Genomic DNA, 26312 nt, shown 5'->3' on the forward strand with positions numbered 1-26312 from the left:
AGTGGCTTGCTCAGCCAATTCAGACAGAGATTGAACCATAAATTGGCCAGACCAAGAAAGGATGGTAGATTTTCTTCCAGAAAAGAGATAACTAAACCAGATGGGTTTTTAGGACCATTGACAATAGTTTCATGGTTATTGTTAGACTTGTACAGAAGAGAACCTTCAAGCCTCACTTAATGCCTTCACAGAAGAATATCTCTTCAGCTTTAACAGGTCTCAGCTTCAACCTTAAGAAGGTTCCAATCCTTTACCAACACATCCCAGGTCATGTTCTCAGATCAATGGAGAAATCCTCCCAAACATGGAATATTTCTTCAGCTGTGATCCAAAGCTGATATCAATGCATATATTCAACAGCATATCCAATCTGCAAGCACCGTCTTTGAACTCCAAGGAATGAGTGACCCATGACATCTGTACTGATACCAAGATCCTTGTTGTAAGGCAGGCATCCTTCTGAATCTTCTATATGGCTCCAAAACTTGGTGCCACCTCAAGATGCTTGAGATGTACAATCAACATTGTTTGAGATGGATTCTCTACATTACCAAGGAGGCCAGAGGTACAAACATCAGCGCCCTTGAAGTAATTAATGGTATTAACATTGAGGCCAGGATAATCTGAAATCAACTCCTCTGGGCCAGCTATCTGCTTAAGATGCCTGAGTTCCAATTGCCAAAGCAAATCATCTTTGTCAAGCTCAAGGGGGACACTTGAGTGAGAGGAAGACAGGCTGATTGATTGATTGCCAATGACAACAATGAATTTAATTCAAATTAAGCATTAACCTTGGTCTCTGAATTACTTGTCCAATAACATTACCAAACCAAACCCTCCCCTCCCCACCACCCCACCCCTGTGTCCATTTCTGGGCCATTCCCTTTAACACCGATGTAAAGGCATCAGAGAGGCAGTTGAATAGATTCTTGAGATTGGTTCTGGAGATGCATTGGAAATGTTGAAGTTCTTTGCAAAATGAAGACTGCATGGAGGTGGCCCCAAGAGGTTCAAAACCATTAGTTAGAGGCTATCCTACTGATGGGAGGATTGAGAATCAGAGTCCAGATTTAAAGTAATTGGTAAAAGATCTGGAGACAATCTATAGAAAATATTTTTTGCCTGAGTGGTTGGGATCTGGAATGCACACCCTGAGAACATGGTGGAATCAGATTCAGTCTTCACTTTCAAAAAGCAATTGGATAATGATCTGAAGAGGATTATGATGAGGGTTCCAGAAAAAAAAACTTTCAGATTGGAATTATCTTTGTTCCTTGTTACTTCCACAGTTCCAAAGTTGAAATTTGGAAGATTGAATAAAGTGACCATAAAGAGCACCAACTTCACATCAGTTAGTCATGGGGACATCATGTTTATGCCATTTAGGCACAGGGGCATCATATTTACATAGTTTAGGCATGGGGGCACCATATTTATGCCATTTATCCAAGGAGGGGCACAATGTTTACATTATTTAGGCATGGGGGCACAACATTTACATCATTTTGATATGGATTGGGCACAACACTTACATAATTTATCTGCGTATGGGGATGTGGGAGAGAGGTGTCACCATACTTACCCAATTTGGTTTGAAAATATCCATCACTCATTTTCAGGATTTTCTGACTTTGAACTAATTTGCGCCCAAGGCTGTCTGATTTGTTTGGCCCAGATTTCCCAATCTCCAGATCGGAAGAGATCAGATTGACCTTTGATGCAGAAAGGATACTTTGTGGTACTTGCACACTGACTATGTGGGAATTATGAGGGTGGCACACTGGCTCAGTGCTTAGCACTGCTAACAGGGACCTTGGTTTGATTCCAGCTTTGGGCGACTGTCTGTATGGAATTTGCTCATTCTCCCTGTGTCTGTATGGGTTTCCTTTTGGGTGCTCTGGTTTCCCTCCCATGGTCCAGAGCTGTGCTGGTTTGGTGGAATGGGCAATTTAGCACGACCAAAGTACCCAGGGATGTGCAGGCTAGTTGGATTAGCCATGGTAAATGTAAAGTTACAGGGATACGGTAGGGGGATGGACTTGGGTGGGTGCTCTTCAGAGGGTCGGTGTGGACTTGATGGGCCAAATGGCTGTAGGGATTGAATGATTCTATGAATTAATCAGGTGTTTGCAACTTTTGAGGGGCAATTACCCAGCATCAGAAACCTGGAATAAAATGGCTCTAACTCCGAGTTAGGATGCAGACTTTGGAGGCTGTTGATCACTTACTTAGAAATAATTTTTATCCGACTGAATTTCTCTAACTGCTGGATAGCTGTACATCTGATTTCTTGGACCACCATCTGGACTCCCGCCTGATGCTCTGACTCATCTTGACCTGATCTCTAGTTCAATGACGACAGCCCGTTACAACCTAGCTACCCGCCAACTCAATTCTACTACTCACTGTGTCACCTCCCCAACTATCTGCCCAAACCAGCCAAACTACTCCCCTCACTAACACTCCTTCCCACAACTTACTGACTACCCTCCCTCAGAAGACAGGCCTGAAACATTATAAGTAAGTAACTGTGTGAATTGAGTTGGAAATAGTGATTCTGACCCAGATCAGATGTTTAGGGTTCCACTGTTGGTTGAATCAAGAAGTCTTCAAAGTAGCACTTTGATTTTCAAAAGGCAACATAATCCTATTGCATCCCCTTCAGTAACACCTTTAACTCCTCAAACACTTTGATATCATTTCAAATAAGAGGAGGCTGAGGTAAGATTTAATTAAGATGTACAAAATTGTGAAGGGTCTTGGATGAACAGATTGTCATTATATTTAAAACTACCTTGACTGATTCTAAATTTGCTGTTTTGCACAGTGCAATGCATCAAGAACTGATAATGGGATTAGCATCTGCACCACCTTTCTGCTGGCACAGATGGGTTGAAAGGTCTTCATGACTACTGTTGTTTATGATTCTATGATTAACTTAAATTGCACAATAATCCAACTGCCGTAAGGCAAAAACATTCAGAACAGCTAATTATACTATTAATGGTACCAATTATTTAAGATCTAACTGGCTCTGAAGCAAGTTATTGAGTAAACATTCAAACAATGTGAAGTTACGGACAGCTAAAAGGAAGTAAAAATACAGAATGCACCTCTGTGCAAACTTTTTTTAAATAGGTTACTTGGCACAGAACCAGGCCCACAGTCAGTCCATACTTAACAAGGTAGGATTTAGAAGCAGGAGTAGATCATTGAGTCTTTCAAGGCTGCTCAATCAGTCAATAAATCGTTGCAGATTTGTGTGGTCTCAGCTCCACTTTCCTGCCTGCCCCCATACCTTTGACTCCCTTGCTGCCAACAATCTATCAAACTCAGCTTTGAAAACATTCAATGGCCCAACCTTCACCACTTTCTGGACAAGAGAATTCAAGAGACTAATGGCCATTTGGATGAAACAAAACATCTCATTACCTCTATCTTATAAAGGATACTTATTATTAAACTATGTCTCTCCTAGGTCTCAGCACAAGCTCAAAGAAGTCTCTCATTTTCTGCTTGGAGACTCTGCAGCCTCTAGGACTCAATTCAAGTTCAATAACTTTTAGAGCCTGATTCTGTCCTTCCATTTCCCCACATCTGGTCCTGTTATGGCACGGGTTGCTTTTAGCACAGTGACCCATTCTCGAGTACTGCTGCGTCCACTATCAGATTCTACGATTTTCATTCAGCATGACTAATCCATTTGCTCACTCTTAGCTCTTACTATCACTTATTCAGCTTTTCATCTGTCCTGCCCTGCTATTATTAATCTGCTTGTTTACCTTCCCCTTTCATATCTCTCCGTCTCCACTTATCTGCCTACCCACCTCTTCACCACACCCCCTACCCCACATTGGCCTCTTCATCAATACCACTTTTTCCTGGCTACTAACCGCTCTGAAGAAAAATTACCAAACTCAAAATGTTAACTGTTTTCTTCTTACAGGTACTGTCAGACTTGCTGAGTTTCTTGGGCAATTTCTGTTTTTTGTTAAAAGTTGCCCACATCCACAATTCATTGCTTAATTCTCCTAGGTCTAGAGGAGAGGGGAAACATCCTCCTGGTATCCATCCTATCAAGTTCTTTCAGGATTGTATGTTTCAAGAACATCACCTTTCATTCTTCATAAACTTCAATGATGATAAGCCCAACTGTTTCAATCTTTCTCCACAAAATATGCCCTTCATCATTGGAGTGAACCTTTTATGAACTGCTTCGAAGGCAATTAATCCTTTTTCAAACAGGGAGATGAAAACTGTACACCAATCTCACCAATATCCTTCACAGATGCATTACAACTTCCTGACATTGAAAAGTCAGCAAGCTTGTTCTCATCTTTTCTTTCTAAACTGAACCTTATAATCATGTATTCCCTCATTGTCTCATCTAACTCATTACCACACAATCAGGAAATACTTTAAGATGTTCTTTTGGTAAAATTTCAATTTTACCATTGGTTGTTCTGCCACCATAGGTGAAGCTAATATTTTTGAACCTGCCACATATATGGTCGGAATGGATGGGTTGGACTGAAGAGTCTGTTTCCATGCTGTACATCTCTATGATTCTATTACTCTATCATTTTCCAAAATGAAGTCCATTCTCTCTATTGAAGTTTGTTTCTCTGTTCCTACTGCAACTTCTCCATTTACTAAGTCGTGCCTCAATTACACTTTGTATAATAAGAGTGGCTTGTAGCTTTCCTGTACACCTTTAATTAACAGTTTCACCTTCATTAATGTGTCTGTAAAAGAAATGGCACCATCAGCCAGCATTAGTGACTGACAGCTCCAGCAGATGAATTGAAATTTTAATTAATTAAAACCTATCAAAATAATACAATGAAAGTACTGGTGCTTATGCACCATCAACTGTTACCTATTTGTCCTACACCATAGAGCCACAGAATTGTACAGCATAGAAACGGACCCTTGGGTCCAACTCATTCAGGCCGACCAGATATCCCAAATTAATCTAGTTCCATTTTCTCGCATTTGGTCCATATCTATCTAAACCCTTCCTATTCATGTACCCATCCAGATGCCTTTTAAATGCTGTAATTGTACCACAGTCCACCATCTCCTCTGGCAGCTCATTCCCTACATGCGCCACCCTCTGCATGAAAAATTTGCTCCTCTGGTCCCTTGAAAGTCATTTCCTCTCTCGCCTTAAATCTAAGCCCTCTAGTTTTGAACTCCCTCACCTGGGGAAAAAGGCTTTGGTCATTCACCCTACCCATATCCCTCATGATTTTATAAACCTCTGAGGTTACCCCCTCAACCACCAATGCTCTAGGGAAAATAGTCCCAGTCTATTCAGCTCTCCCTGCAGCTGAAACCTTCCAACGTGGCAATGTCCTAGTAAATCTTTTCTCCACCCTTTCAAGTTTAACAAACTTTAAGCCAGGCATTTAGTTCCTTGGCTTGATTTGCCCTTAGCTAATTTGCTCAGTTCTGAGAACTGCATCAAATAACAGCTTGTCTGTCACTTTGAGCCCAAGGGAGAAAATATGCAAATCGCATCCAGTGGGATATTATTTGTAATTATCAAAAGTAGAGATATTAGGTATCCTACAGTGTGGAAACAGGCCTTTTGGCCCAACCAATCCACACCGGCCCTCTGAAGAGTAACCCACCCAGACTCACTTCCCTCTGTCTAATGCACCAAACACTATGGGCAAACCCACGCCTGAGGTTGAAATCGAACCTGGGTCCCTAAGCCACCGTGCCGCCCCACATATCAGGATCCAAGATGGCGGCGATCTAGAAAGATTACATTACAGAGCTCTGCACTGCAATGCAAGTTTTTAACTCGCCCTACCTGGATCACCGTGATATCCTGGGACTCAGGAAAGGTTGTGGAGTCCCAGGAAACTGTGTTAAAAATCAACTTAGGGAAGGGTTTGGGAACCTAACATATGATTCCAAAAAGATTAATCCGGCATTCCAGAGATTTTACTCTAAGTTATACTAATCTGAGAGTTGCGAGGAGGGGCAGGCCAAGATGGAGTCCTTTTTCAAGTATCTGGAGCTCCCGGGTGTGACCTCTGAACAACAGTCTTTTCTCAATGCCCCTTATCAGAGCAAGAGGTGCTGGAGGCAGTGAAGCAGCTTCAGAGTGGAAAGGCACCCAGTCCTGATGGACTTCTCAGCAAATTCTATGAGGAATTTATGAACATATTATCAGGCCTGATGCTTATACGTTCATGATTGTCTCCTGCCATTCTGAGAAAGGCCAATATTTAGCTTTTTCTTGTAAAAAAAAAAAGGAAGTCCCGGAGGACTGTGCTTCGTACAGGCCCATTTCACTCTTAAATGTGGACTTCAAATCCTCTCTAAGACTTTCATGTTAAGGCTGGAGACTGTATTACCTTCTGATGTCAAGAGGACCAGGCAGGCTTCATAAAGGGCCACAGATCCTCCAATAATATTAGGAAGCTGCTTAATGTAATCCAAGCATGTCTAGAGGTAAAGAAGGAATTTGACTGAGTTGAGTGGTTGTATCTTTTTTATATTCTGGAGTGGTTTGGCTTGGGTGAAGCCTTTATAAGTTGGGGAAAGGTTTTCTACAATGACCCTCTTGCTGCGGTCATCACCAATGGGGTACGATCAAGCAATTTTAACATTTTTAGGGGCAACGGCAGAGCTATCCCCTATCACCACTGCTTTTTACGTTAGTAATTGAACTATTAGCGGAATCCATTTGGAGGGATCCTAATATAACAGCTCCAGAAGTAGGGTCAAAATTACATAAGATTTTGTTGTACGCAGATGATGTCCTTGTTGTTTTTTGTCAAATCCAGCAGTTTCAATGTCTCATCTGATACAATGCATCAACACATTTGGCACATTTTTGGGGTACAAATTTAATTTTGCAAAATCAGAGGCTATGCATATGGGTGGTCTTACAAAGGTGCGAGGTCTTGAGGGCGAATCTCGATTCCCATTTAAGTGGTCATGGAGGGGGGGTTATGTATTTGGACATATTCATCACTCTAGTTCTTGATCGGTTGTTCAAAGCTAATTTTGTTCAATTATTCAACAAAATCAAACAAGACCTTCAAAGATGGAAGTTGCTTCCAGTCTTATGGTTAGGTTGGATACCGCTTATTAAGACGAATATTTTCCCCCATTTGTTGTACCCTATATGGATGCACACCCTGATTTTCAATAAGCAAACATTCAGGAGACTGATCGGTTGATTCAGCTCTTTTATTTGGCATTGTAAGTGGCCACTTACTAAATTAGCTAAACACCAAGTGTCTCACATTGGAGGAGGGGCTGTTAGGGACCCTCTTTCAATACGGTTAGATATTGAAACCTCTCAGGTAGGGTGCCCCCTTACCAGTTTGCTGTTTTTGGACAAAATGAGGACAGTTAAGAAATATTGCCATGACCCAATAATTATCAATACTGTTAAGCATTGAGGGCAATTTGGCAGAGGGTATATCTTCTCTTACACCTATAATGGGTATGCCGAGTATGCAACTGGGGATGATAGATTCAGGATTCAAACATTGGTCAGCTAGGGGTGTGTCTTGAATGGGCGATTTATTTGAGGGTGACACAATTACGTACTTTGGTCAGTTAGCACAGAAATACGAGCTATCTAACAGGGACCTCTTTTTAGTTTTTTTCAAGTTACGGATCTTATTCAAAAAAAGACTGCACTTTTGACTGTTTCCTACAAATCTGACATAGAGAGGAGGGTGTTCAGTGCTAAAAGTACATTTTCTGTCAGCACTTTATATCATCAATTAGGGGTGCCCTCTCAGTTGAATTCGATCAACTCTGCAGGGTGTGGGAGAGAGAGCTAGGCGTTGAGGTCTCCTCAGAGCCATGTGATGATATTTGGAAAAACGCAAGAATTATATCAATTTGCAATAGGATCTTTTCTTTACAGCTGAAGATTCTCCACAGAGTCCATTTGGCTGCAGATCGTTTGTCAAAATTTAAACCAGGGGTATTCTGCAACATGTCCCAAGTGCAAGGTTGGTATGGGCGCACTCACCCATTGTCTCTGGTCCTGTGGTAAGCTTCAAACATACTGGAACGCTGTGGCAGGGGAATTTGGGTGTAAGGGTGGAGAAGGACCAGTTCTCTCTTCTTCTTGGCCTGCCAGTGTGTTGCCTGTAGATTCGCATAAAACAAAGTTTTCAACATCCTCACTTTTTCTGTGCAAGAAAGAGAATCTTGTTAGGTTGAGTATCCGAAAATTCCCCAAACCTGTCAGGTTGGCGGAAGTTTGTTATGGAGCATATTCCCCTTGGCTTTTCTCACAGTATGGTGCACCACAAGACTGAGAATTTCGATAAGACATTGCATCCCTTTTTGGAATCTCTGGAAACAGGTTTGTCTGCCACACTAACCAGGCTTTTATATAGCTGTAACAATTGTACTTTACGGGTTCAATATCCATAGAGGAGGAACTGTGAATGTATGAATATGTGAAAACTAATGCTCTCTATATTTGAGAGCGAGTGTTTGGTTTGGTTGAGCTGAGTTATTATTATTTATTAGTTTGTTGTTGGTTATTCTTTATTTAGTTAAGTAGTTAGTTGGAGTTTTTTAAATATATTTTTCTATATATATTTATACATTTGTACATGAGGACGGTTTGGGTTTTTTACATTATTTTGGTGTTCTTTCTTTGTTTTGAATTATATTGTTTTGTATTTGTTGTCATATTAAAAAATCTATTTTTCCAATAGAAACATTTTTAAAAAAGAAGAGATGTGACACACTGTTCCATACCCATAGTTTTAGCAATGAGTTTTTATACCTGAGCTTCCATGTAAGTGACCAGTGACCATCAGAAGCATAGAGGAGGCTCAGATCAAAACTTCAGAGTTAGCCATCCACAGGAGGCATTCAGTCCATTGAGCCTACATTGTCTCCCCATGCATCAATCCAGTAAATCACACTTGATTCACATTGCGCTGTAGGTTACTTTTTTTTTCATGTGCCCATCAACTTTCTTTTGAAATCATTGATTGTTGTGGCTTCCACCAGCCCCATTGACAATGAATCTTCATTGTCTTTATCTTCAATTCTAATCTGAGCAGTTTGCAAAGTTTACCATCTGACGCTGGTGACAACTCCTTTCATACTGTATGGAAAATCAGGAGCTTGGAGAAACCAGCACCGAACAACATAACAGATGTAACACAGCTGAGTTTCCTGTTTCCACCCAGGAATCATTGAAACTTGCTCTGGTATTATATTCCAACCTGTGGAGCTTTCTTCCTTCCCAGCTACCAGTTTTGCAACTTTGTTGAATGCTTTCTTGATGTCAAGACTGGCTACTCTCACCTCACCTCTGGAGTTCGGTTCTTTTGTTCATGTTGGGACAAAGGCTGTAACGAGGTCAGGAGATGAGTGGCTCAAAACTGAACATCAGTGAGCACGCTATTGTGGAGCAAATGCTGTTTATAGCATTGCTGATAACCATCACTTTATTTATGATTGAGAGGATGCTGATGGGGCAATAATTGACTTGTTTGGATTTATCTTGCGTTTTTTTTTGTACAGGACATACATGGGCAGATTTCCATATTGCCAAGTCACAAAGTCATAGTCATAGGGATGTACGACATGGAAACAGACCCTTCAATCCAACTCGTCTATGCTGACCATATATCCTAAAATAATCTCGACCCATTTTCCAATATTTGGCCCATATCCCTCCAAACCCTTCCTGTTCATGTACACATCCAAATGCCTTTTAAATGTTGCAACTGTGCCAGCCTCCAACACTTCCTCTGGCTGCTCATTCCATACACACACAAGTCTTTGCGTGAAAACATTGCTCCTTAGATTCCTTTTAAATCTTTCCCCTCTCACCTAAAACCTATGCCCTCTAATTTTGGATTCCCCTAACCTCAGGAAAAGATCTTGGCTATTCACTCTATCCATGCCCCTCATGATTTTATAAACCTCTCTAAGGTCATCCCTCAGCCTCCGATGCTCCATGGAAAATAACCACAAATTATTCAGCCTCTACCTATACCTCTAACCCTCCAATCTCTGCAACATCCTTGTAAATTTTTTCTGAACCCTTTCAAGTTTCAAAACTTCCTTCCTACAGCAGGGAGACCAGAATTGAATGCAGTGCTCCAAAGGTGGCCTAAACCAATGTCCTGTAAAGCTGCAACATGACCTTCCAACTACTATACTCGATGCACTCACCTATAAAGGCAAGCATACCAAATGCTGCCTTCACTATCCTGTCTACTTGGCACTCCATCTTCAAGGAAATATGAACCTGCACTCCAAGGTGTCTTTGCTCAGCAACATTCCCCAGGACCTACCCATAAGTGTTTCAGTCCTGCCATGATTCATTTCCAAAATGCAGCACCTCACATTTATCTAAATTAATCTCTCTTCCATTCATCAGCCTATCTGATCAAGATCCCATTGTACTCTGACGTAACCTTCTTGGCTGTCCACTACACTACTAATTTTGGTGTCATCTGAAAACGTACTAACCAAATGTCCTCAGTTCACATCCAAATCATTAATATAAATGATAGAAAATCGACCCAGCATTGATCCTTGTGGAACACCACTGATTACAGGCCTCCAGTCTGAAAAGCAACCCTCCTACACCACCCTCTGTCTCCTACCTTTCAGCCAGTTCTCTACCCAAATGGCTAGTTCTCCCTGTATTCCATGCGATCTAACCTTGCTAACTAGTTTACCATGTGGAAAACATGCCTTACTTAAATCCATATAGATCACATGGACTGCTCTGCCTTCATTCTTTCTTCAAAAAATTCAAGTTAGTGCATGGGAAATTGTATTTCACAATCACTAAATAGTTCTTGTCTTTCCAAATGCAAGTAAATCCTGTCCTTAAATCCCCTCCAACTTCTTGCCCACCACTGATGTCAGGCTCACCAGTCTATAGATCCCTGACTTTTCCTTTTTAAAATAGTGGCACCATGTTAGCCAACCTCCAGTCTTCCAGCACTTCATCTGTGGCTATCAATGATACAAATATCTCAGCAATCACTTCACTAGCTTCCCACAAAGTTCTAGGGTACACCTGATCAGGTCCTGGGGATTTATCCATCTTTGTGTTTTAAGATGGCTAGCACCACCTCCTCTGTAAATTGAATACTTTTCAAAATGTCACTATTTATTTCCCCATAGGTGTTCAAAGTTTGGGAGAAGATTTGTAGCTCGGGTGCTCATTGTTGTGGTTCTGTTCACCGAGCTGGGAATTTGTGTTGCAGACGTTTCGTCCCCTGTCTAGGTGACATCCTCAGTGCTTGGGAGCCTCCTGTGAAGTGCTTCTGTGATCTTTCCTCCGGCATTTATAGTGATTTAGATTAGATTACTTTACAGTGTGGAAACAGGCCCTTCGGCCCAACAAATCCACACCGACCCGCCGAAGCGTAACCCACCCATACCCCTACATTTACCCCTACCTAACACTATGGGCAATTTAGCATGGCCAATTCACCTGACCTGCACATCTTTGGACTGTGGGAGGAAACCGGAGCACCCGAAGGAAACCCACGCAGACATGGGGAGAACGCCGGGTCTCTGGCGCTGCGAGGCAGCAGTGCTAACCACTGTGCCACCGTGCCGCCCACTGCCACCGTGCCGCCCACTGCCACCGTGCCGCTTCCAGTTGTCAGTTCCAGCTGTCCGCTGCAGTGGCCGGTATATTGGGTCCAGGTCGATGTGCTTGTTGATTGAATCAGTGGATGAGTGCCATGCCTCTAGGAATTCACTGCCTGTTCTCTGTTTGGCTTGTCCGATAAAAGTAGTGTTGTCCCAGTCGAACTCCTGTTGCTTGTCATCTGAGTGTGTGACTATTAAGGATAGCTGGTCATGTCGTTTCGTGGCTAGTTGGTGTTCATGGATGCGGATCGTTAGCTGTCTTCCTGTTTGTCATATGTAGTGTTTTGAGCAGTCCTTGCATGGGATTTTGTACACTACATTGGTTTTGCTCATGCTGGGTATCGGGTCCTTCGTTCTGGTGAGTTGTTGTCTGAGAGTGGCTGTTGGTTTGTGTGCTGTTATGAGTCCTAGTGGTCACAGTAGTCTGGCTGTCAGTTCAGAAATGTTTTTGGTGTATGGTAGTGTGGCTAGTCCTTTGGGTTGTGGCATGTCCTCATTCCATTGTCTTTCCTTTAGGCATCTGCGGATACCCCCGCAATTTCATTTTGCGTTTTACAAAATTATTAGGGGCATAGACAGGGCGGAGTGGGAGAAATGTTCCTCTGTATTAAAGGCATCAATAAAAACCAGGTACAGTTATAACATAAGGGGCAGAAGATTTAAAGGGATTTAAAAAGGAAGAATGTTTTTCAGCCAAAGGGTGGGATGTGAACAGAACTCACTGCTTGAAATTGTAATATACGGAGACTCTTAAGATAAAGAAGTATTTAGATGACTATTTGAAGTGCCATTGCATAACATAGCCTTGTGCTGGACAATAACAGGTAGGTAGTTGATGATTCTTTCTCTGATGCATAACCCTATGGCTTGTGTTCTTACTCACTTTCAAACAATCCCTGTGAAAGTGATTTTCTTTTTGTGAAAGTATTTTTCCAATCAACCCGTTCAGAGATGTTATTCATCACCTCTGGAGCCGGTGAGACTTGAACCCCGACCTCCTGGTCCAGCAGTAGGGACACTACCACTGTGCCATAAGACGGCCGGCATTCTTTCCACAATTTGGCTAAAGATACATTTCGCGAGAATGTTGACACTTCAATTTACCCCATCTTGATGCCACTTTTGTGCCAGTGAGGGACTCTGCTCTCATTATAGATTAACATTAACGAAACCTCTTTAGTTCCATTGGAAAATGTTCTATTCACAAATTCGCTGAACATTGCAAAGTTCACGCGGCAGCCTTTCAAAGTAAGAAGCAATGATTTCTCTTGTACCATCGCACACTATGATGCGTGCACCCTTGCAGTGGCTCCCCGTCGCCCGGGTCTGGGATGTCAATCAGCTGCACGGCCACCCCCCCCCTAGGGCTGTCAGTCGCACGGCGGCTCCTTTCCGAAGGTGGGATGTCAATCAGCTGTTGGCACCGCCCCAAACCGCCCCTTATCCTCAAGCCCCGCCCCAGACCTGTTGACGACGACCACGCCCCTTCGTTACGTCCCCCCCACTGTAGCCGCGCCCCTTCAGATGGCCCCGCCCCTAGCTTTACCTCCCCCTTAAGTCCCCGCCCCCCGATTCTCAGAATTCGGATTCAATGTATCCATTTCAGTCTCAACGTCACTGTTGGTCCAGCCACGTGATGAGCTCAACCATCCACCTGTGTTAGTTCGGGGGAATATCGCAAAACAGGAGACTCCTGAGCACCATTAGTAAACCCTGAAACCGGCGGTGGTCTCCGGGAGTAATTATTGTATGCTTGTCACACCACTTAACGTGGAATTCACGACTTGTACTGGCGCCATGGTGTACATTGTGTCCCGGCAAATCTATGTACACCCCTCCCCGTCCTCGAATGGTTGGGCCCATAGCTCAAATTCGCGGAATTGCCGGGCGCCGATTCTAAGAAGCGGCGGCGGTTCCTGGAAGGAGCGGCCCGGGTTTCCAGGAACAGGTGACTGGCCGAAGGCTGGGAGAGGCAGGGCCGGATCCGGGGAGAGGGACTGAGAAAAGGACAGGGGCAAGGGGAGCTAGGATTGGAACAGTGCGGAACCCACTCTCCATCTCTCACTTCCCCGGGTTGTAGCCATCAGTTTCCCCGGCCCCCTGGTGCCAGTGTCTTCCGCTCCCCAGCCCCGGCCTCTCACGCTCTCAGTTGTAGAGTCTATCCCTGCCTCTGTCTGTTTGTGTCCATTCCTCCCTGCGTCTCCGGACAGGAGAGTCACTCTCTCCCTGACTTATTTTTCCGGCAGGGCTCCCGCATACTCGCCTCTCCTTTCTTTCCCCCGCCGCCCGTCTGTCTGTCCCAGCCCCTGGTTCCCGTACAGAGTCTGTCTCTCCTCCAGCTTCTCCCGCTGGCCCTTTCCGAGTCTCCCTATCCCGGTCTCTGTCTGTCCCTCCATCACCCACAGGAGTTGCCCCCAGTGTCCGTGTCCCCTTTCTATTCTCCAGCCTCTGGTTGTGCAGCCCCCTTGAGCCGTGAGCGGACTCGGCTGTCACTGACAGCCTCGAATCTGTTTGTTGTGATCGCTTTCCCTCTTCTGTCTGGGGATCTGTTGAACTTGACCCCGGGAGTCGAAGCATGGGCGAGGGTGACCGCTCTCGGTCCTGGGGTGCCGCGATCAGGAATATTCAAAGCACAAACCCCTCACAACCGGTGCCAGGTCCGGGCTTACCCAGGAGAGGTGAAGCGTTGGTTCCTGAGCTCCGGGATCGGGGCTCACACGGAACCGAATAGCTTCCCTATATACTTGGCGGAATCCGTTCCCCGGCGGCGGATTCTCGGAGAGTCTGGCGGTCTCGTTCCTTGTGTGGTTTTGGGGGTCGGATTCCCGGGATGTGGGGGAAGTGTTGGGGTTCGCGAACGGGCGGGGGAATGCAGAAGTCCACGGGATGTGCCCCTTTCTCTGGTCAGGGTATTTGGAGCTAATCTTTCCCCGGGGGAAGGGGAGGCGGCTGGAGGGTCCAGACGTGTTCGCCGCGCGCTCTCTGGCGCCGGAAAGTTTTGGGGACAGAATATCGCGATTATTTTCGGAACACTGGTGTTGACCGAAGCTGCTGCTCCGCCGCTTGGTTCCGCGTGAGCGGCCCCAGCCGCTTGTGTAACATTTGCTCAGCAAATATTGCCAGAGGCAGCCCCGGGGTGTTGGGGGAGAGAGACAGAGCCCGGGCTGGCTAGCTGGCTGGCCGGCCGGGGCGGGAGGGGAGAGACACGGGTTCAGGGAGCCTGGACAGGGCCGGGCGTTGGAGGAGCGTCTTGTGTTGGCGGCCGCGGTCCGCTCGGAGATTGCCGGCGGCATCCGCGCACTGTCTCCCGGCTGGTCCCCGATCATTGAGTCGCCCGTTCCCGGGAGGTTTAAACCCAGTGGCAGGGATTAGGATTCTCAGATTGGGATTCTCTTTCGGAATAATCCCCCAAATTGGTCAAACTGTTGCACTCTGGTCCACTTGTGTGCTGTTTGATGGGGGAGAGGGCCGGGAGTGGTGATGAAGGGCAGAGAGGGCTATTCGGGCCATCCTTTCCGTCCTAGCTCCAAAGGAATCGGAGTATCTCGTTAAATCCCGCCTGCATGTCACAGGAGGCAGTTCAGCCCGTCCCCAGCCTGCTTTCCCATTTCGACGCTCAGCTTGGGTACCTCCGTGATTTCGGGAATTTCCCCCACCCTCTTGCCCCGGTTTGAAATGTTCCGCCGTCAAACTGTCGGCGACAGTGACTTGAGAGAATTCCCGTGGGAATATTGAGGCTGCCTTGTTACCCCGGGCTGGTGGTACTCCCCTCCCCCCTCCCCCCCCCCCCCCCCCCCCCCCCCCCTCCACCCCTCTCGCTCCCTGTGACCCCCCCCTATCCTGACCCCCGGGGATCCCTGTGACACCCCACCCTGTCCCATGTGAACTTCCTGATCCCGGAACCATGCCAATGAGAAACGCCATCTCCTCATAGCCCCCCCCCCCCCCCCCAAAAGGCAATAACCTGGTCCACTCATCACCTCCCGCTGTCCGCGAAATTCCCCGGGGAAGGGGGTGGGGGGTGGGGTAAGAGTCTGGACGGTGTGCCGGGGCGAGGCCTTGAGCGGTTTGGGATCGAGTCCGAGGGAGGGGAGGAACTCGCCCTTTTGGAAACGGGACCAAGTTCACGAAAAGTAACCCCAGACCGCCACCTGCCGGTCCCCGTCGGTACTGCCCTGGAGCCTGGTGGTGGTGGGGACCGAGTGTCTGCGGGGTGGGTGGGTGAAGGGGAGAGTAAGTGGGACAAGGGAAGGCATATACCCAAGGTGTGGTGGCAGCAGAGGAGATCTGGGGAAGGGGGTTGGTTTTGTCTAGTTTGGGGAGTGGAGGGGAAAGAGGTGGAAGATTTTTGAAGCTGATTTGCCCAGGCACTCGTGGTTGTGGCGAGGAGATGAAGGGGAAGGAACCATGTGCCCCCTGCTGTTGCTCAGAGCTCAGAATTTGTCCCTTACCTGGGTTTGTCCCAAAGCTCACTTCTATTTCTGCCCAATGTCCACAAAACGTCAGCTGTAATGACAATCTCGTTTTTGTTTGTAATGCTGTGGAGGGATAAATATTGAGCTTAGGAAGTGGCAAGAACTTGCTGTTTCTTTCAAATATTGGGAGGCCGTCTTTTGCAAGTGTTCAAGTATAACTGGGCCTGGTGTTCAACATCCAGTCTGGAAAAATGACATCACTGCCAGAGCAGGGCATCCCAGGTGGGCACAAACATGGCAGATGGAGTTCCCTACGCAGCAGTGTGAGGTAATGCATTTCAGGAGGGCAGAAGAATAGGCTGGATGTTGAGGTGACATGGACTTTAGGTACCTAAAGGCACTGTCTCTGCAACACAGATCTGGGAGATGGCGTGGACTTGCTGTTAAATTTGGAGTGCTACCTAACTTGTACCTGACCCAGAGGCGAGTGAATTAGTGCTGATCCTTCCACCAACATCTGATGTTTAATGAGCTGCTCGATAACATGAACCATTTTTAACAATGCGATTTGTGTGATTGCTGCCTGACTTTAACCTTCCCAAAATGTCCTGCTGGGTGTTGAGGACGCCCAGGAGCTTTTCCAAAGAGTTGGTTGCAATTTTGCATTGAAAAATTATTGCTCGACTCAGTTTGTGAATTGGAGTGTTTTGAATCTTGCCTGAAACTGTTAGAAGTTGGTGGGGAAAGAAAGGCCAGAAGTGTATGCGGGGACACAAATCTGGTTTTCCCAGACAGGAGTGACTACCTTGGGGTGGATTGGCCCATTCCCAGGTTTGACAATTCTGAAGCAAAGCTTTGCTTCATCAGGGTGATGTTATGAAGCAATATACCCTTGGACCTAAAAATCCAAACACTTGCTCTTCTACATTGTGTGTTTGGGGATCAATTTTTATTTAAGGGCAAGATCAGTTGTTGGATAGCAATCTCTACAGAGTTGAAAGCCCCCTGTACCTTCACTCCAAATTCCCTTAATTTCTAACCTCAGCTCTGCACTCTGCCGCTGTCGTCTTCCCCAGTTGTGTGCAGCTTCCTACAGAGAATAGCTGCAGTAGTTTAAGAAAGCAGCTCATCACCACCTCCTACAGGCCATCTAAGGTTCGGCAATAAATGCTGACCCAGCCAGCGATACCTACTTCCCGTGAAGCACATCTAAAAACAGCTGGTCCTCTCACTCCTCGTGTATATTTGGAGTGTTTCCTGTAGCTGTGGGTGGAGTGATATTTTTAAATCAAACCAATTTTCGGAGTTTAGTTCAAACCTGTCTGGGACATTTTCTTTAGAATCACAAAGTCTGCATGATCTGGTAATGATTATCTGTCACTTCTGTGAGATCAAACCACACAAGGTGGAAAGATAGAATCAGAGGGGGCTCTCTGCAATCCCTAAAACTGAAGATGCCACCTTTCCCCTGTGTTGGAGGTTTACCAGTTCATTTGGAAGGTTTTTCTGTGTCTTTTAATACCTGCAATAAACCCAGCAGGGGAATAGGGTGTTTTGGGGGGGTGGTTGTTGATTGTGATTGGGTTTGGTCCTTGATTTTAGTCCACCAGAGCTCCAGTTATGAAAAGATGAGGGAGATGCACGCATGGCCCTGTGCTCAGTTCATTCTGGCCTTTTTGCATGTGGAACAAAATTGTTTTATTTGCCAGAGTTGGGACTTTGGGCAACTTTGCAGTGGGACTGCTGGCAGCTGAATATCAAATCCATCATTAAGACTGGGCTGGAACCAGTCAGAGTAATAGCCTGACTGAGGGACATCAGTAGCTGATCCTATGTTCAGAGCCCCTGTCACTGCAGTTCAGCTGCATGCAAGACAATATTGTATTGGCAAGGTAACAGTCTCACTGGCTGCAGCCAGTATTGTCAAGTTGGTCCTGACAGTGCCTAATGCTCCATTGTTAACTCTCTTTGAAGAAGATCATTTTAATTCACATACTCTAACCTGTGTAATGATAAAAATGATCTTGTTTAGCTAGGATCGGAGCTGAGGAGTTGGGAATTGGTTTTTCAGTAGTACAACTCCCTCTCCATTGTAGAAACTCTGACCTGGCTGCTGTGGAATTGATGTTTGTTTTGACATTTCTTGCTCTTTGCAAAGTTAGAGATTTGAATTTAAAGGTTGTTGGTTCTTTAAGGATGTCGTACAGAACATAGGCATCTTACTGGCTTTTAATGATGTGACTGAAACCACTTGTGACTCATCTTTGCATTTTCCTTTTCTGTTTTCAGACTTGTCACTGAACTGAACTCTGTAATAGGGCGCTGAATAGGGTAAGTGAAAACTTCAATGAGTCCCAGTTTGTTTCTTAAATTTGAATCTCTGAAAAATATTAGCCCTTGTACAGTTTGCTTGCATTTAGTATTCTTGGACTGATAAAAGTCTGAGGACAATTTCAAACCAGCTGCTATTTATATGCTATGTACTTAGTATTGATCTTGATCTATGAGGGATGTAGTCTGAATAGAATTGACTAAACAGGATGCAAGTTAGATAATAGCATCAAATAAGTTTCTTTTGGATAAAGTTGTGAAAGAATAGAGTCGGTCATTTAAGTCTGTCAATCTGAGCTTCAATTAACAGCAAAAGTGGAAATCCCATGGCAAATTGGGAGTAAATTATGACTTCAGTGCTGTTTTAGTTTCTCTGGATTGTCTTGATGTGGGTGTAAATGTCTTTATTTGTGTTTCAGGCATGATGGCCTCTGCAGCAGATAGCTGCATCCAATTCACCAGACATGCGGGTGACGTGCTGTTTAACTTGAACAGGCTGCGATCCCGAGACATTCTGACTGATGTCACTATCTTGGTGGATCACCAGCGTTTCCGAGCCCACAAGACAGTGCTCATGGCGTGCAGGTGGGGCCAGTGAAGATTGATTTAACTCAGACTCCTTAAAGTACAAAGCAGGTGTAGGAAAGGAATCGCTGGTGTCCCAGGTCAGAGTTTGACAGTTCTGACTGTGGGTCACACTCTTTCACGAGACAGCACTTTATAGCTGCAAACCCCCAGAGCTGGACTGAGTGGGTAATGGGAGGGGGCACAGTGCTGGTGAGGGATGATGGAGGACGATGGGTGGGAAGCAGATGCGCAGTGTCTTGGGGTTGGAGTAAAGGGATATGCTGACCTATGGGAGCGGTGGATTGCAATATGGTGTTGGAATGGGAGATGGTGGGGCTGTATAGAGAGCTGTCTGAAGTGGATAGGGAAAGAAAGGTGGTGCTGTCCAGTGGGCTGAGGAATTGGGGAGGAAGGGGGGCACACATTTGCTGTGAGGATAGGTGGGGGAGGGGCTCAGACCTGCAGTGGATACACTGTTCTGGTGGTGCAGTAGCCCTGTGCATGGGTTTTATCTCTTCGATGTGATCTTTACAACACAGCCTTGTTTGCATTGTGTTTTCTGAATCTAAAGATTCAAGGGCGTTATTTGAGTTATTTGACTCCTGTATCACTGTCCTGACCAATCTGTATCATTGGCTGAAGTCAGTTGTTTCTAGGATCTCAGTATGTGCCCACATGCTGCAATGGTAATCGACATTTCTAAAGTGTTTGGCTGTGGCTGTGCAACACTGAGTTGCCCCAAGATTGTGAAAGATGCGAAAAAAGTTAGACACATCTTCAATACCATGCTGGAAAGTTGCCACAGAGTCACTCAGCCTGGATTCTCTGTGGGTCATTTTGGTTTCCAGTTACAGTAGAAAAGTTGGCACTCTGCCTTGCTTCATGTAGCTCTCCTCTAGCCTGAGGGTCAAATCTAGGTCCTTTTTCTGAAAGGATAAGAACTGACTGATTTACATTGAACCCTGACACCAATCTCTTCCCTGCCTCTACCAACCCATGCCTTCCCTCACCCTTTTTATTTAGAAAAGTGTCCTCCAACTCCGTTCCTGTGCATGACGATTCTAACCTTGCACAGCCAGCTAATTTCCTGGTGACCTGTTGTGAAGGAGCTTTCAGGAGACTTAAAGTTACCTACTTGTCTCAAATGTAGTTTTTGTGATTGGTTGATGAGAATTACAATTTAGGGTAACTCTGGCAATGCCAATTTTCTTTCTGCCTGATCACATTCCCAATATTAGATTAAGCAATGTCCATTTGAGCACAAGTTACAAAATGCAACTTTGTCTTATATCAAGCAAGGACTTTGTGGAATCTGGAATGACACCAATGGCCCTCCCATAGTCCTGTGCTGACAAAATGCTGTTTGTTTTCTTTCCAGTGGTCTTTTCTATGCCGTCTTCACTGATCAGCTGAAGTTCAACTTGAATTTGATAAGTTTGGACCCAGATGTTAATGCAGAGGGATTTGGAATTCTTTTAGATTTTATGTATACGTCCCGCCTGCCTCTGAGAGACAGCAGTATCATGGTAGTGATGAATACAGCTATTTACCTGCAAATGGACCATGTGGCCGACACATGTCGTAGATACCTACAGTCCAGGTGAGTCATCTGTCTACTTGTTTGAATATTGTCCAAAACTGGCACACCCACACAATGGTGACCTATCAGCAAATAGCAAGCTATTGTGAGCAGGTTGGAGTTTAGCAATTAGGAAATCTTGCTGCAGTTATAGGGATCTGCTGAAAACACTTGAATATTGACAGAATCTGTTTATACCATAGGCCTTTCAACTCATCATATGCCTGCTAACCCTTTGAAAGAATTTGTGCATTGTCCCACACACACCTCTTTTGTTCATGATCCTCATGTTCCTCAATTGCACATCACTGTCCTGATTTGCATTTGAAATTACTTATAGAATGTGATCCCTTTTTATGTAATATGTTCACAATCCCAACATCTTGGCATTCCCCTAATGTTTTGCCAATGGTTTTAAATCTGTTTTGAACCTGAAGCAGAGGTCCAGTTTGCATCTTAAACTTGCTTTGCTATTCAATAAGATCGTGTCTGATGTGTTTGTTGAATTCTACATTCCCATCTACCCCAAACCTTTGATTTCCTCTGCCTGTCAACAATCTGTCTACTTGTACCTTAAATATTTAATCCTACCTCCATTGCCTTCCAAGGTGGAGAGCACTAAAGTCTCTCAGCTACCTGAAGAGAAACAATTCCACTTCTGTCTGTCCTAAAGGACAATCCTTATTTTAAACACACTGCCCCTAGATCTGGACTGACCCATTGGAGGAAACCTCTTTTCCATGTCCACCTTGTCAAGACCAGGATCTTGTGCATTTTAATCAAGTCTCTCCTCACTTCTCTAAACCCTAGTGGAAACAAGTCCAGCCTGTCCATCCTAACATCATAAGATAACCTATTCATTTCAGGTATTAATCTAGTAAATCTCGTCTGTATGTTTATGTCCTTTCTTAAACAGAGACCAAAACTGCAATGTGGTCCCACCAATGCCACTCTCCAGTGACATCCTTTTCTATGTTCAATTGCTAATGGACAGTGACCTAATGTTATTAATTAGCTTACTCCATAACCTAAAGCTCTGTTGGGCCACTGCCTTAAACTTCTCTGTTCCAAGGGGGTGTTGGAATTGGATGCATTTGGGGCAGAAGTAAATACTTGCCTCGAAGGGGCTGCAGTGAAGGTTCACAAGATTTATTCCTGGAACAAACGATGATGAGACTGTGCAGGTTGGGCCTGTACGCTGGAGTTTAACAAAACAAAAGGTCATTGCACTAATTCCGGTGGCTTGATACTGAGTAGTTGTTTCCCCTGCTACAGAACCTAAAACTAAGTTCATAGTCTGAGTAAAGAGTAGGCTGTTTAGGATTGAGCCAGAAGATTTCTTCACTTGTGAATCCTGGAGGGTCCTCAGCTGCAGGCTGTAAATACTAAAGTTAAGTATATTTGAGACTGAGATTGATCAAATTTCTGTCCTGGATGGAATCATAGAGAAGGCACGCTGAGTTGATACAACATCAGGCCTGATTTTAATCAATGTAAGATTAGGGAATGGAGAGAGGAAGGTTTTGGGGAAGGGGGTGAAAGACTTGGTTGGATGGAGACCTGAGATGTCTAGATGACTGCTTGGAGGAACAAAGATAGCACCAAAGTCTGTTGGACCGATGAGTTTTGCCTGTAATAGTTGCCATTTTGTCAAATTGTTATAATCTTGATTTGTTTCCCAACAGTGAAGATATTTGTTCTACAATCAGTCCACCTCGACAGGAGTTTCTTCCCAGCAATGCAACGTTACCTCCAGAAACATTAAGCTTTCGAAAATCTGAAGTGACTGAAAACCTGCTTCGAGATGCATCAGTCCCTGATGGGAGGGCTTTGGGCTCCAGTGTCTACAATGTAATGACTCCCTCTCCACATCCATACTCTTTGTACAGCCATATCCCTGTTCACAGTTACTCTGCAAATCCTTACTTGATTAATGAGTTCAGAGATTGTCACGTCCCTTTATCTGAAGTTCCCAAGCTCAGGAGATACCAGGGTAACTGTGTACAGCATAATAGTGACACGGGTTTCACCAAGTACAACAGCAGGTCTGTCGCTGACGTTGCATCCAATGTTTGCCATGCAACTGTTTTCTCTCCCAGAGAGATCTGTAGGGAAAGTGATGCTAAAATGGATTTGCACTATAATCAAACTCCTAGCTCCAAAATGGCCTTGCAATCCGCTGCCAATAATGTGGCGAATTACCCTTCATCACTGAATGTTAACAGGAGGGTTGAAGAAAGCAATATTCCAAAAGAGGATAGGAGAGGACTCTTGGAATCCAGTAATCTGCCCGTTAATCATAAAGGCCCCTTGATTGGGCCTCGGAGCCCTCTGAAATCTGACTGCCATCCCAATTCCCCAACAGAATCGAGCAGCAGCAGGAATGCATTCAGGAGTCAGTGTTCTGAATCTCCCACCGCCAAGAGCCCCATCGACCCCAAAGCCTGTAACTGGAAAAAGTACAAATTCATTATCCTGAACTCATTGAACCAGAGCGCCAAAACTGAAAATGGCAGCCAGCTGGAACCCGAGAACAGCTCTCCTCCAACTTTCTCCGCCTCGCCTGCTCCTTTCCGTCAGTCTTCTGATGTTGAAACCCTGGGGAGCCAAACGCCAGCCAAGATGGATGTTGCTGGAGATGAGCTGCATGTCACTCAGGCCAGCAAACTCAACAGCATCGTCAACAGGTACATCTAACTTCAATCTTACAGCCCAAAAAGGGGGTGTTTGATAGATTGTCATTGCAGACTCCTGAGAAGAGCTGTCTACATGCCTCTCATACTGTATCCCCTCGCATCACCCCCTCCCACACAAAGACAACCAATCTGATGGTAAACTGTACTTAAAATAGCAATTAAGCCAAGCCTTTTGTTCTGTTTCTCCTCGTTTACCCCTCACGCTTCTCCTGTGCACCTTGGAGAGTGAGAATTGATAAAAGCAAATTAAACAGTAGTGGGAATCTTTGTATTATGACCTGATTTGCAAAGGGTCTCATGCTGATCTTTTCTGACTCAGGTCATCAGATGAGTCTTCACTGGATAACCAGCAACCATCTCCTTTGGACACCTTTCCACGTAAATGTAGCTCATGTGAGTCACCAACTAACCAACACCCTGAGCTGTGCCGCCACACACCTGTGTCTCACCTGGCAGAAGAACTAACTGAGACGCAGTCTGAACTCTCGGACTCCAGCTCAGGTGAGGCTGGGGGTTGCAGCATTTGCGATATTTATTTTGCAGGAGGCTCTTGCGTGCTGATTTGAATATGTGCAGACTGGAGAAGCGAGAGATTTAGAGCTTATTGTGCAGGGCTAAACTTGATGCGAGTTCAAATCCTCAAAAGTCAAACTATGAATTTAATAAACTTGGATTGCCTACAGGAAAGGTAAAGCTGAGCAGCTATGTTTATAAAAAATAAAATGTAGGGGGCTCCCTGTCATTCTAGTCTTAATTTGACTTGATTTCCTTTGGACACTGAGAAATAAAAAGGCCCTTTTAAACTTAAAGGTGAAGCACTTTCTCTAAAGGCAGTGAAGGCTGGGTTAAGATTAGAAATTGGGTTACATACAACTTGTCTTTTAAAACCATCTCATTCCAAAGTTGGGGTGAGAAAACAATTTACAGTTTATCCCTTGGTATTTTGCTCAAATTCCATTTGTCCACTCATTGTGCTGCTGAGTGAGATCCACATTGTGGGAGTTGAATGTGTGGGGAGAAAGTCAAAGCATTGCGAAGAGGAAGTGGCATTTGATTAATCTAGAATTCTGTTAACTTATTATTTTCAGAATTTGTTCAGTCTGAACTACCCTGTATTTATTTTTCCTGTAACTGATTTTTATCTATAAACAGCAACTCTCATAATTAGCTTGCTTTTACACAAACCTGTTCTGCAGTTCTTCAACCATCAGTATAAAATTTTCCTTTTATTGCATCTGGGTGTTGCACATGCTCTGTGGCTCTGAAGAACATAGAGTAGGAGAGCCCTTACCACCTGGTCTCAGCACAGTTTACATTTTTGCTTGGTGTGCTGGGAACTTTGTGAACCTGACTCTGAAAGTGAGGATAGGTTCAGGGGGAAGTTGGGTAGGTGCTTTCCCTCCTATTGTTTCAGTTGATTTGTGTTCAAGATCAGCGTTCTTTAGCTCCCATATTGAGAGTCATACTATACAGAAGCAGACCCTTTGATCCAACCCGTCCATGCTGACCAAGCTTTCCAAACTAAACTAGTCCAATTTGCCTGCGTTTGGCCCATGCCCTTCTAAACTTTTCCTATTCATGTACCTGTCCAAATGTCTTTTAAATGTTGTAATTGTATCTGCATCTGCACTTCCTCTGACAGTTCATTCCACAAATGAACCATTCTCTGTGGAAAACGTTAACCCTTAGGTATCTTTTTAAATATATTTTTCTCTCTCCTTAAAAATATATTGAGTTTTGAACTCCCCAACACTAGGGAAAAGACCTTTTTTATTTGCTGCTATGCACTGTCTATGCTCCTGACCTCTGTTCACATAAAACTTGTACTTTGAATCTGTGCTTGAAAATAAATGAGGTAAGGCATATCTCTCCATCTCCCAGCCTCGTACTCTCCAATGCTGCATCCTGTTGGATTTTGGGGGGGGGGGGGGGGGGTGGGGGGTGATGGGGTGTTGTCCAGTATCTCAGTATATCAAATTTTCTTTTTCCAAGTTTCACTCAGCCCTGGACTAATCCTGAGGTGTTTGTTTTGTTCAGAGAATGGATCGTTCTTCTGCAGTGAGTGTGACTGTAAATTCTCTGACGATGCTACACTCAAGAGACACATGGTCCAGTCACACAGCGACAAGCCCTACAAATGTGACCGGTGTCAAGCTGCATTCCGTTACAAAGGGAACCTGGCGAGCCACAAAACTGTGCACACAGGTAGGCAGATGGTGAGGTTGGTCAGGTAACCTGGGTGAGAAGGGGGAGGCTGGCAGATGGGGTGAGGAGGTTTTTGAGTCACCATCATCACCTCTAACACCCTACTCTGCTTCTGCTTCATATAGGGGAGAAGCCATATCGCTGCAATATCTGTGGAGCTCAGTTTAATCGTCCAGCAAACCTGAAGACTCACACACGCATCCATTCTGGGGAGAAACCGTACAAGTGCGAGACCTGTGGAGCACGGTTTGTCCAGGTCTGTATCCACTTTCGCTTTGCAACATCCATCCAATAATTTGTACCCAGTGACTCCTTCCCCATAACCAGTCAAAATGTTTCACTTGCACATATTTCCCCCTTTGAATGTTCTATTGAAATCTGTTTCCACCACCGGTTCGGATGCCAACTTGTATATTTAAAACCAAAATAGTGCTGGAGAAACACTGCAGTATCTGATAGAAAAACAGTTCACGATTGAGTCCAGCGTCCTCTTTCTGATGAGGGGTGACTGGAGTTGGAAATGTTAATTGTTTTTTGCTTGCAAGAGATGCTGCCAGACCTGCTGTTTTTCCTCTAGTAGTCTGTACATATGTCCCTTTTGTTATTGCCAGTGATCTTGTATCTGTCTTCTCTGGCCATTATTCCTCTCACCTCAAAATTGTCCCTCTTTGACTGTTCTTAAATTACCTTGACTATTCAAGGGTGTCCACAATGCTGAACCTTCTCAACTGAGTGAGCCCAGCTTCTCCAAACCCCCTCCATTTACTGAAGTTCCTCACCTCCAGGACTGTCCTGTAAATGTCCTCTGAACATTGCCATCCTCCTTTTTAAAGTTTGGTGCCTAGCATAAGCCTGATGTTCTGGTTGAGGCTGATTTTAGGAAGATTT

General features: G+C 44.8%; 2 protein-coding genes across 4 annotated transcripts; one reads left to right on the forward strand and one right to left on the reverse strand.

Moving 5' to 3' along the window:
* Window positions 1-8047: 8047 nt before the first annotated feature.
* Window positions 8048-14948, reverse strand: LOC122547381. Its single transcript, XM_043686009.1, has 2 exons — window positions 14301-14948; window positions 8048-8174 (listed from the first exon to the last, which is right to left on the reverse strand). The coding sequence occupies exons 1-2, from the start codon at window positions 14922-14924 to the stop codon at window positions 8166-8168; spliced, it is 633 nt and encodes a 210-aa protein (XP_043541944.1). The 5' UTR covers window positions 14925-14948; the 3' UTR covers window positions 8048-8165.
* Window positions 13515-25741, forward strand: LOC122547380 (B-cell lymphoma 6 protein homolog). 3 transcript variants are annotated; one of them, XM_043686006.1, is made up of 8 exons: window positions 13515-13579; window positions 18336-18377; window positions 18797-18962; window positions 20323-20544; window positions 22209-23210; window positions 23539-23720; window positions 25257-25424; window positions 25550-25740. In XM_043686006.1, the coding sequence occupies exons 3-8, from the start codon at window positions 18799-18801 to the stop codon at window positions 25717-25719; spliced, it is 1908 nt and encodes a 635-aa protein (XP_043541941.1). In that variant the 5' UTR covers window positions 13515-13579; window positions 18336-18377; window positions 18797-18798; the 3' UTR covers window positions 25720-25740. The 3 variants fall into 3 exon arrangements, with proteins under 3 accessions (XP_043541941.1, XP_043541943.1, XP_043541942.1); XM_043686008.1 differs by lacking the exon at window positions 13515-13579 and adding an exon at window positions 15970-16374 and having other exon boundaries at window positions 25550-25741; XM_043686007.1 differs by lacking the exon at window positions 13515-13579 and adding an exon at window positions 16415-16529 and having other exon boundaries at window positions 25550-25741.
* The last annotated feature ends 571 nt before the right edge of the window (window positions 25742-26312 follow it).

Source organism: Chiloscyllium plagiosum, unplaced genomic scaffold, assembly GCF_004010195.1.
Source record: "Chiloscyllium plagiosum isolate BGI_BamShark_2017 unplaced genomic scaffold, ASM401019v2 scaf_7207, whole genome shotgun sequence".
Lineage (NCBI taxonomy): Eukaryota > Metazoa > Chordata > Chondrichthyes > Orectolobiformes > Hemiscylliidae > Chiloscyllium > Chiloscyllium plagiosum.